Genomic DNA, 12804 nt, shown 5'->3' on the forward strand with positions numbered 1-12804 from the left:
ATATATATATATATATATATATATATATATATATATATATATATATATATATATATATATATATATATATATATATATATATATATATATATATATATATATATATATAATAGTATAAATACTTGTAAATATATAATTCTAAATTAAATGTTTAATATAAACCAAGTAAATCAACAAATTGGCCATAATTGACAGCACAGTTGTTTATTTTTTCATTATATATGATGTTCTTAAGGATTAATGAAGAAAAAGAAGCCATGTTTATAATCTATCGCTGCTGAAGATGTTAGTCTGATATTTTGATTTTTGCCTGCTTGTCATTTTTGGTTGGTTGCACACCTTTTTCTGCGTCTTTTGTGGACTGTTATAAACCAACATCTTTCTCTCTCTTCCTCTCTCTCTGTTGATGCTTTGTGTTGTTGTTGTGAAGAATTCTGTGTTTCTTGCTGAATCCAGTGTTATTTTGAGGGAGTGACTGAAGGCTTTGTTTTCAGTATCAGCAGACAATGAGTCAGTCGGGCAGCACACATCTGTTTCTCCATGAGAGGCCACAGAGCTCAGCACAGACTGATACTCCTACACCAGTGCGCCTCAGTGACTCACATTCAGACTTCCTGTGAGCTTCATACTGAAGCTCAACACTTCAGAGCTGTGACATAAGAGACCACTGATTCTTCATCATGTGTGCAGGGATTTTAGAGCCTGTCAGAATAGAGCTTTCAGTATGTATTATGAATGATGGAAAGTGTAGCATGTCAACATAATCATATGCTTTCAGCAGGAATTTTGATGACAAATTTCTTTTCCATTTCTCAGAAACAGTCACATGTCTCTTCTTCCTCGTAGAATGCATTATTTAGCATTTTCACATCTAGTAGCAAGGTGTTCATAAACAATGCATTGGCTTTGACTTTTAAGCATACAGCGCCATCTTGTGGTGAAGATCAACACTACTTTTCAAGAGTCTTATCAACAAAGACATTAAAGTGATCAAAAGTGGTAAGACTTTTATAAGCATTGTTTCCACAAAAACATTTAATAGACAAACTTTAAAAATGTGTAACTGTTTTTATAAATGTAAAGCAAATCAGCATATTAGAATAATTCTGAAGCATCATGTGACACTAAAGACTGGCGTTATGATGCCAAAAATTCAGCTTTGATCACAGGAATAAATTTGATTGTAAAATATATATTCAAATAGAAAAGTTATTTAAAATTATTATAATAATTCACAATATTACAATTTGTACTGTATTTTTGACTAAATAAATACAGCTTTTACAGCAATTAAATTATGAACACCCATTTGTTCAGTTAAGAATGCATGTCCTTTTTCATATATTTATAGTTGCATGTCCAATTGTTTTTTTTAATAATTGTGTTTTATGTAAAAGAGCTAGATTTCTGTCACTGCATGGCAAACTGTTAACCAAAAGATGGCGTCACTAACAAAGATTCCTGAGAGAACGTGAGGATGTCTGTCACTGATGGATGAATAAATAGATAGTACAAAACTGGTTCTAAGTGGAGTAGTCTGGATTGCAGTAGCAGCTGTGTGTAGTATGTAGAGAGTGGACATCAGTGCCAGGAGATCAGCACACAGATGAGATGTCCACATTCCCCAATGAGACCAGCCCTCAGAACTATGTCTGCAGACACACCCTTATTCCCCAGAACAGTATGAGAAGGATTGGCACACTTGCATTGGCACTAATAGCATGTAATAGGATTGTAGCAGTTGTCAGGACGCCGGTTGTACACTTCACACACAAATGCACAGACACACCCTTGCTTCTCACGTCTGTATTTTTATCCAGTTGAGACCAGATCAGTTCACGTGGACGTGTATTTGGAGTGATGTAATCTTAGTACTGTAGAGAATCCAGAGAATTCAGCCTTATCTACAGAGAGAGAATAGCATACAGTGGGTTGAACCGTCTGCATGATCTGCAGTTGTGCTAAAGGCTTTAAACTTTGTGCCATTTGCATGTTGTTTTCAAAATTTCTATTGCAAGGTTGTAATAGAAAAGTAATTTGTGACCCTGGACCATAAGTGTTAATTTTTTTTTTATTTATTTTATTTTTTACATTTTGTTGTTTGTTAGGGTAGGACGATATTTGGCCCGAGATACAACTATTTGAAAATCTGCAATCTGAGGGCGCAAAAAAAAAAAAAAAAAAAAAAAAAAAAAAATTTAATATTGAGAAAATTGCCTTTTAAGTTGTCCAAAAAATTTCTTAGCGATGCATATTACTAATAAAAAAAATTAAGCTGTAATATATTTATGGTAGGAATTTTACAAATTATTTTCATGGAACATGAGCTTTACTTAATTAAAGTTTACAGATTCTGTTAGGGCCTGTTAGTTAAGGCAACTTTTTAATAGCTACACTCTTACAAATAAAGGCATTGATGGTTCAATGAAGAGCCTTGAACATTCATCGAACCTTTCAAATGCAGAAAATGTTCTTTATAGTCGAATAAGTTTCTTTAGATTTTAAAAAAAGGTTCCAAAAATGGCATCACTGCAAAAACACCCTTTTTGGACCATTATTTTTAAGCGTGTAGTTGGCTATTTTATAGCCCTTGATACAATAAAAGTAGTAATATTGTAATTTGTGAAATATTATTAAAATTTGAAATAACCGTTTTCTTTTTTTTTTTTTTTTACTTTTTTTTTATTCATTTTAACATAACGGAACAAACAGATCACCAGAGGCACTGATCACATACAACTATTACATTCTTCTTTTACAGTTGTTTTTGTAGTACAGGTTACTCTTCCATTAGCCAAAATAACCGTTTTCTACGTTAATATATTTTAAAATGTAATTTGTACCTGTGATCAAAGCTGAATTTTTTAGCATAATTTCTCCAGTCTTCAGTGTCACATGATCCTTAGGAAATCAAACTAATATGCTGATTTGATGCTCAAGAAACATTTTATAGCCAATGTTTTGTTGTTATTTATTTATTTATTTTTTTTACAAAACATTCAAGGTTACTTTTGAAGCGTCAAATGGTTACATGGTTTTACTTAGACCTATGTATGATGTTTCAAAATTTGAGTTCAGTAATTCTAATTTATTCCTGTGATGCAAAGCTGAATTTTCAGCATAATTTCTCCAGTCTTCAAATTGATTTGATGCTCAAATCTTTTTATTAATGTTGAAAACATTGGTGCTGCTTCATATGTTGATGAATAGAAAAAAAACTGCATTTATTTGAAATAGAAATCTTCTATAACTTTATAAATGTATTTAGTGTCACTTTTGATCAATTTAATGCATCCTTGCCGTGTCAGTAGGAAATATCAGTTTACATTTCCAAACATTCATTTTGCCATCAGCTGTAATAATCCAGTGAGATTTTTGTTTGCATCAGGAGTCTGACAACAGCCAGTGCTCCACACAGAGATCTGATCTCATCATCATCCAGTCTGTCTGGAATGACATGAAGAAACTGAGACAGACTAAATCCAGAAGAACTGTGGCAACATCTCCAAGATGCTATTTCTTCATGTCAATCCAGACAGACTGGATGATGATGAGATCAGATCTCTGTGGAGCACTGGCTGTTGTCAGACTCCTTGTGCAAACAAAAATCTCACTGGATTATTACAATTAAGGGCAAAATGAATGTTTGGAAATGTAAACTGTTATTTCCTACTCACACACTACAGCAAAACAGAAATAACTGACTTAAAACCATTTTCTAGCTGGTGAAAATACTAGTGTTCTAATAATTTTGGCCATCACTGTAAATTTAAAGGGATAGTCCACCCAAAAATGAAAATGTGATGTTTATCTGCTTACCCCCAGGGCATCCAAGATGTAGGTGACTTGTTTCTTCAGTAGAACACGAACATTTTTACCTCAAACCGTTGCAGTCTGTCAGTCATTAAATGGCAGTCAATAACTACCAAATCATTAAGAGTAAAAAAAACATACACTGACAAAACCAAAGTAAACCATGCGGCTCGTGACGATACATTGAGGTGCTAAGACACAAAACGATCGGTCTGTGCAGGAGACTGAACAGTATTTATATCATTATTTACCTCATCTGGGAGGGTTGACTTTTCACCGACTAATTTGGTTTTGTCTGTGTATGTTTTTTTTGTTTTTACTCTTAAAGATTTGGTAACCATTGACTGCCATTATATGACTGACAGACTGCAACGGGTTGAGTTAAAAATCTTTGTTTGTGTTCTACTGAAGAAACAAAGCCACCTATCTTGGATGCCCTGGGGGTAAGCAGATAAACATAAAATTTTCATTTTTGGGTGAAATATCTCTTTAATTATTTTGAAAACGAATGGTGTGTCACTGCTGCATCAATACAGCATACTTCATTTTTACATCAAGAAGCTTGTAGTTTTCCAAAGAATCTTCTGCAGAATGCAAAAGTCCATGTTTGTAAAGCATTTGCTTAAAATCGGTGTTAAACACATTGATTTGCATTATGAAGCATTTTAGTATGCAAATACTTAACACAGAAGTATAAACCTCTTTTTTGCCACTTTGCACTTATAGGCTGTGTTATACTGTACAATGTAATGTACTCGCCTTGTTGACGTTAATGCTAATGTGGAAGCCCAAGTATGTGCTGTGACCTTAGAGTCTCCAGTTACGCCTCAAACCCCCATGTAATTCCCCCCACAGCAGCTGCCCGTGCCGGTGGGCCAGACAAAGTGAGAGCAGCACGAGGGCTCCTGGAGGGAGGGAGAGGTCAGGTCCCAAAATAGCCCCTTGGTGTGGTGAGACAGCCCCTCCTCCAGAGAGAAAGACAGAATGGAAGAAACAGGCCAGTGAAGTGAGTGAGGAAGAGATACAGAGAGAGAACGACAGCATATCAGCCAGCAAAAGCACTCAGAGCTGTCACATCTGACATCAGATCTGACACACATCAGCGCTGCATGCCGCGCAGAGCACACTAAACCAATCTCTGACTCCATTCTCTTTGATTCATCGTGTTTTACTTCAGCCAGCCGGCAGGTAAGAGGACGGATCAACTGACACGCTCAAGTATATTTCTAACAGGAAGTCTCTGATGGGTTGACATTGCTGAGATTGTTTGAAATATTGTTAGGATGTGAAGTCGAGTGGCTGCGTTTCTTTTATGAGTAGGCTGGCTTTGGTGTTGCCTGTTGCACATTTTTGAATGAGAAAGGGCAGGAATTGACGTATTTTGTAGGAAAAGGTTTGTGTAATTTTGCATTGACTGAAAGTTTCCAAAGTTTTTTTCCAACCTTTTCCAATTGGTCCTTTACGTGGGAGTGTTTGTATGTGTACATGTGCTTCTGTCATCAGAGGTCACATGGTATTAAAAGGGCAGCTGTGGCGCGCTTACACCTTTCCCTGTCACTTTCACTGGCTAGTAATAAAAAAATACCAGAAAGTACCAAGGTTTTTTGTACTAAGGTGTAACTACCTAGGTACACTACTGGTCAAAAGTTGGGGGTTGGTGGTGTTTTTTTTTTTTTTTTTTTTAAAGATGTTTAAAAGAAGTCTCTTATGCTCACTAAGGATTTATTCCTCTGATGCAAAGCTGAATTTTCAGCATCATTACTGCAGTCTTCAGTGTCATATAATCCTTCATAAATCATTCTAATATGTGACCATGGACCACAAAACCAGTCATAAAGTTAAATTTTACAAAACTGAGATGTATATATAATATGAAAGCTCAGTAAATAAGCATTCTATTGATGTATGGTTTGTTAGGATAGGACAATATTTGGGCGAGATACATCTATTTGAAAATCTGTAATCTGAGGGTGCAAAAAAAATCAAAATCCTGAGAAAATCACCTTTAAAGTTGTCCAAATTAGGTTCTTAACAATGCATATTACTAATCAAAAATTACATTTTGATACATTTACAGTAGGAATTTTACAAAAAATCTTCATGGAACATGATCTTTACTTAATTTCCTAATGATTTTTGGCATAAAAGAAAAATCTATAATTTTGACCCATGCAATGTATTTTTGGCTATTGCTACAAATATACCCCAGCGACTTAAGACTGGTTTTGTGGTCCAGGGTCACATATGCTGATTTGATGCTTAAGAAACATTTCTGATTATTAGCAATGTTAAAAATAGTTGAAAAAACTCTGATGGAACAACAAAAAATCTTTTTTTTTTTTTTTTTTTTTTTTTTTGTGTACCCAAACTGGTGCATACATAGAGTTAGCTGGTCAGTATCACAAAATAAAGACCAGATGATTGATCAGGATCTTGTGCGACCCTGAAAGCTTTATTTTGTGACATTGACCTTGAGAAATAGGACATACAATATTGATTTGAGTGGGGGAAAACATACCACAGAGTGATATAAGAGACTTGAAACCTGCACAGCTATGTACGAAATTGAGACAATGATCAATTAAATATTTTTTGCGGTCGTCATAATGCTGCAGCTGATCAATGAGAATCATTTAGAGTCATTTGAATCATTATAAAAATCAAACATAACCTCTAATAATGTATGTTCTAAGCTTTTAAATGCTTAGTGTAACTGTATTTTTGTTCATCAGCCAAGCTAAAGTAGTTCTTATACTATATCGCTGTAGTATTAGATATTTAAATCTTTTTGATTTGATTCTGATCTAGACGTTATATTTAAGGAACCTTTTGGATTGATTAAGTCATCATAATCTGTATTACAGTATGTGTGCTGCAGTAGGTGATCTATGAACTTTCTAATATAGTCAGCTTGTACTCTACTGTTTGTTTTTGAGCCAGCGAGGCAGGAGTGTGTGGGTCCTGCTACATTTTGGCGGCATGTCTGACCTACATTCAGCGGTGCCGTGTTATTTTTAGGGAGTGGATGACACTGTATCAAAGATGCTGCTGGCCGCAGCTCTGGTGTTGCTATGTTGACAACGAGCTGCAGTTGTTTTGGCATGTCTGCCGTGCCCCATAAACGCTCCTGTGAACTATATTCTCTCTCACCTTTCTCTTAATCATCTGAGTGCTTTTTAGGTTCTGACATTTTCACAGGTTTGGGGTAAAATACTAAACTAGTTTGTTTTACAGAAAACAAAAATGATATACTCTGTTACAGTTGCAGATGCCATACAATTGATATTTTGTATTTAATGCATGCATCTAAATGTGTCTAAATGCTTTGAGGTTATTTCATTTTATTTTGAATGATGCAATAATATCAAAATGGCAAAATGTTTCAAAAGAAGAAGATGATTCAGTTTATGTTCTTGAAAACACGTTCTATTTGACCTCCTGTATTAAAAGTTTTTTATAAATAACAATGTTTTATGTTTGGATAAGATGAGGCAACTGTCAGACTTTCCTAGCAGCTGAGCCACCCTCCCGACTCAGACAGGTTGGGGGAGGGAACATGACATGATCCAACCACAAACAGTGGATCCAAACAGTATTTGGGCACTTGAAAAGGCACACTTTAAAAAATGTGTCTCTCATTGCAGTACTTAGTCGGGAAAATGCAGTTGCTAATCTGGCTTCACATGCAATCATTATCTAATGCAATGAGACAATATTAAGTTGAGACTTAAGTGTCCAAATACTTTTTTGGGGTCTCTTTATATGTGCAGTCGCTATGTAGCGTACAGTATCTACACCGTCATCTTATTTTGTTTTGTGATCTCATTTTCTGTAATAAGCTACTGCTTCTGAAACTAGCCTTGTAATATCAGCCCCTGGCTGCTTGATTTATGATTTGAACCACAGTGACAGTAAAAGAAAAGCCCTCTAGACTTAGTGACCCACGGTCGTAAATGTGCTCTTCGCTGCTGTGACTTTGACATCAGATAAACCAGATGCTGTGAGGAACAACTGGTTAGCAACTATAATAATATTATTTATAATATTTCCCAGTGAAATCATCTTAAAATTGTGCTGTTGTGCTTCTTAATGTTTTTTAACAAGCACAACAGCACTGTATGGTACATACTTATATTTTGAACTGTAGTATATGTGTCATTTTCTGAACAGTGAAAGACATAATCAGAAGTAACTTACTGGGAAAACCACATAGGCAGTGTGGTGCTCTTTGGTATATTCTGGGATCTTCTCTGTATTACTCAAATGTCATGTGAAAATGACTCAAATGTCCCTCTATTTCCTCTTACGTGGATGCATAACATGGTGATGTTTTACTTGTGCCTGGTTAACGGTAGGTCCATGAAACGTAGTCTTTACTTGACTGAAGTTTAGTTCCTTTTATCAAAACTCAAATGCTAAAACTGCATGAAATCTGAGCTACCAGAATTTCTATCAGTGTCCATAATAATGGTATTTTGTATGCATAAAGCAGATATATCCTGTTGAGTAATTTAATCTTTGCATCAGTGAGCCGTGATTCTGGAAAAATCTCTTCTTTTAGAAAATTCAGATTTTCTAACTTGTTAAGTTAGAGCTGCATCTATCCAGTGCCATCATATGATGTGTAATTTCATGCATAAAATTGCAGAGTTTTTGACTGTCTGTGCATTTGTCTGTCTGATAGGACATCTGTGAAGACATATCAGATCATGTTGAGCAGATCCACGCCCTGTTGGAGACAGAGTTCTCCCTGAAGCTTCTGTCCTACTCTGTGAACATCATAGTGGACATCCGGAGTGTACAGCTCCTCTGGCACCAGTTGCGAGTGTCCGTGTTGGTTCTGAAAGAGAGGCTTCTCCAGGGCCTTCAGGACTCCAACGGCAACTACACCCGCCAGACTGACATACTGCAAGCCTTCAGCCAGGATCACGACGAGGTCAGATACATCTTTAAAACATCATCCAAATTAGACCACCTAAAGCAGCTACATTCCTTACTCAGGGTACATTCATTACTAATCCACAAGGACAGAAAGTTAGTTATGCAACGTTCTGCTGGGAGTGTACCATAAACTCATTTGATATACCCTTCACCAAAGACATTTAGAACAGGCGTCCCTTGCAAACATGCACAGTATGGTTCCTACTCGCACTCAGGTTGCTGGGATGGGAGGTGGGCGCACTAACAAGAAGGCTAAAGACCGCTGCCTCATCAGAATCATTTCTCTATTTGCAATGTATTGATTTATTTTTCCAGCCCTATCTGTTACACTTACCTCCCCCTAAAACTCACTCCCATGCGGGTCATAGCACCAATGTGAAAGTCCTCCCTGGGTCCTACTTGCACCTGCTCCAAGCAGGACTCAAACCCAGGTCACCGGTTTGGGAGGTGGGTGCACTAACAAGGATGCTAAAGACCGCAGCCTCTAGTGTGAACACTACCAGCTGGCCTACTAGAGCTGTGATGATAAATCAATGCATCGCGATTCATTAATCGGTCTGTTATGCATTGCAGTTCTCTCTCTGGAATCGATTCTAAGCTTAGTTTTTAACAGCAGATGGCGCTCTAATGTAGTTTTTAATGGCACATTCAAATGCTCACGAAAAAGAGCGCTGAAGACCGATTGTGCGTGCGGCTGAGTCATGTAATTGAACCTGGCTGTTTGACATGAAAGCATGTCATGCCATGGGTCCCACTCGAAAATGAGATGTAGCATCTTAAGGGGCTTTCCCTTAATAAATAAATTCAAATAAATAAATTCAAACTGATGTTAAAAACTAAGCTCAGAATCGATTTGAGAGAGAATCGCGATGCATTCAGAAAATCTCAAAATCGATAAATTATTTCATGATTTGCAATGCATCAAATTATTTTCACAGCCCTATCAATTATACTCACCCCCTAACTCCCATCCGGGTCACGGCACCAATGTGACTGCCCCCAGGTCCTACTGGCGCCATCTCCAAGTGGGAACCTAACCCGGGTCGCTGGCATGGGAGGTGGGTGCACTAACAAGGAGGCTAAAGACTGCAACCTCTAGCGTCAGTCCCTAGTGCACCTCTTGAGATCAGGGAAATGAGGTTTTACCTGCACAGCACCTAACAGCTGTGATGATAAATGGATGCATTTCGATTCATGGATCACTTTCGTATGCATTGCGATTCTCTCTCTGGAATCGATTCTGAGCTTAGTTTTTAACAGCAGATGGTGCTCTAGCTAGTTTTTGAACACACACTCAAATGCTCATGAAGAAGAGTGCTGAGGACCGATTGTGCATTCGGCTGAGTCATCTAAGTCAACTAAGCTCAGAATCGATTTGAGAGAGAATTGAAATGCATTCAGAAAGTCTCAGAATAATTTCTCAATTTATTAATTAATTTACCCAGCCCTATCCCTTACACTCAACCCCTAAACCTCACTCCCATCTGGGTCACGGCACCAATTTGACTGCCCCCGGGTCCTACGGGCTCCGAGTGGGACTCGAACCCAGGTCTCCGGCATGATCAGGGGAGTGAGGTTTGATCTGCACAGCACCTACCAGCTGGCCTCCGTTACACTAGCAAACGCTTGCAGTGTACCTGCTTATCCCAGTTAACTCAGGATTGATTTGATTAAATTTTAAATTAGAGTTTGCAATAAGTTTATTTTTGTGATCTTTATCATTTTTAGGCTCGGCTGGACGCTTTGACAGAAGTGGACGACTCTGGCCAACTGACTATTAAATGCAGTAAGGACTACTTCTCCTTGGACTGCGGCATCACTGCTTATGAATTGAGCGACTACAGCCCCATCGACGACCCTGAAGGTCGAGGGCCGCGCTCTCTTTATCCCGAGTTGGAGCAAGACTTTCCAGAACTACTCCAGAGTGTGGATCTCCTCAACATCGCAGCCTCTAGACAAAACCAGGTGTCATCTCCACCTGCTGAAGAGTCTGTTGCCTCCACCCAGGAACCTCAAGAGACAATCAGTGACCCCACAGAAGAAGAAAGTGCACCAGATTCAGCAATGCAGGGAGATAGCGGCTTTGGCCTTTCCAAACGCCCTCTTCAAGGTGGCTTTAGGAGTGATGTGTCTCCAACACAGCCTTTGCCTAAAAAGCCCATGTACCTGGAGCGTGATGGAGACACAAGGTGCACTAGATCTTCGCCTCTCCAGTTCCAGGCTGACTTGAGCAGAAGCACACCCTCTCTTCTGGATACACCAGATCGCTCAAAGTTCTGGTTGGAGCTGGAATCAGTCAATCCAGGCAGTGGGAGTCAATCCTACGAGAGTCTCCATGCTGTGAATGGGAGGAATCTGCAGTTGAGTCTCAAGAGACCGTCTGTGCCCGGTGAAGTCCCTCTAGAGAGACGTTCATCAGAGGCCGTGCAGGGATTTCGCACGCAGAAGCACTTCAAGACTATGCACTCCAAAGCCAAGCAGGCTTACAGTGACTCTTCCAGCCCTCCACCATCTTCAGGGGAGGACATCTCAGACCCTGACCAGCGGGAACTGTCATCCAGCCCAGACGATCAAGCTCCCACCACCGGTACTCTCTGGATCGTAAATCAGAATGCTCTGTGCATCTCCAACACATCGGGCAGCCCCAAAGAACACTGGTACGGCTCGGATGAGTTCCTCGCTCTTCCCGCCCAGCTGAAAAAGACAGAGATGTTGACAATGAAGCTGGAAAGCCTCGCTCAGGCTTTACCACAAAGAGGCCTGGAGGAGTCCATCCAGGACGTGGATGACTGGGAGCTCACTGAGGTCAACCCTGATTGGGAGAGCAGCAATGATCTCCTTTTGCTCCACCCCTATAGGAAGCCCACCCGAGCCGGACGCTTTTCACCTACCTCCTCGAGTGACGTGGCACCTTCAATTGATGACAGCATCGAGTCTGGCCCACTGAGCGACCTGATGTCCGAGGATGAGGGGGCACGAAGTACACCAGAATCCAGGGGTAGAAATTCATCAGCTGGCCGACCCAATGCACCAAAGATGATGTTCCAATGCACACCCTTAATACAGCAACTACTAGCAGATATTCAGCACCAAGAGAACTACCATGATGTCTGGGCGAAGTTAGAGGTAAGAGATTTCTCTTAAGAGTATTCTTGCATAATTTTTCCAAGTATTTTTTTAAAAATAGAATACTATCTTATTGAATACTGTGCAGTATATGCTATTTACTGTGCCATGTATATACTAAAAACCATGCAGAATATGCTTTAAACTGTTCTATATATACTGTATGCTATGCCACATGCAACTGAATACTGTTGGATATACAGTATATTAAATACTATGCCGTATACAGTAGTCAACATTTGAAGTGGATCAAAAAAAGTTAATCAAAGTTGTCCTAAGACAAGAACAGGTATTGTTTTAGCTTTAGGACATCTTTGATGTAAGGTTTGGATCCACTTCAAATGTTGACTACTATATACATGGCTTATAAAATTAAATAATGTTATATATACCGTATGCTGAATACTGGCCAGTACTATACTGAATGGACTTTATACTGATCCATTTATTCTGTGCAGATTATAATGTATACTATGGCATATGTACTGTATACTGAATACTGTGCAGTGTATATTTTATACTATGCCATGTATACTGAATACTATGCAGTATATACTTCATACCATTCCATATACGCTCTATATTGTCATACATAACCAGATACAGTAGTGTGTATGCAGTATATCGAATACTGTGCAGTATATATTATAAAATGTCATAAATACTGTGTACAAATACTGTGCAGTATATACTTTATACTAGCCCATATATGTACTGCATACTGAATACTATACAGTATATACTTCATACCATTCCATATACTCTCTATATTGTCATACTGTACATAACCAGATACAGTAGTTTGTATGCAGTATATTGAATACTGTGCAGTATATACTGTATACTGTCATAAATACTGTATACTATACTGTGCAGTATATACTTTATACTATGCCATATGTACTGTATACTATGCAGTAAATA

The 12804-nt window shown here is 38.3% G+C and overlaps 1 protein-coding gene across 1 annotated transcript in view; it reads left to right on the plus strand.

Annotated features, from left to right (window-relative positions):
- LOC141296279 (A-kinase anchor protein 6-like) overlaps positions 1-12804 on the plus strand; it is a 62527-nt gene that overhangs the window by 25946 nt on the left and 23777 nt on the right. Inside the window, exons 3-4 of the mRNA XM_073827542.1 lie at positions 8498-8749; positions 10483-11880. Coding sequence (XP_073683643.1) covers positions 8498-8749; positions 10483-11880 — 1650 coding nt within the window. The remainder of the gene's footprint in view (positions 1-8497; positions 8750-10482; positions 11881-12804) is intronic.

The sequence above is a fragment of the Garra rufa genome, chromosome 21 (genome assembly GCF_049309525.1).
Source record: "Garra rufa chromosome 21, GarRuf1.0, whole genome shotgun sequence".
NCBI classification, from domain to species: Eukaryota; Metazoa; Chordata; class Actinopteri; order Cypriniformes; family Cyprinidae; genus Garra; species Garra rufa.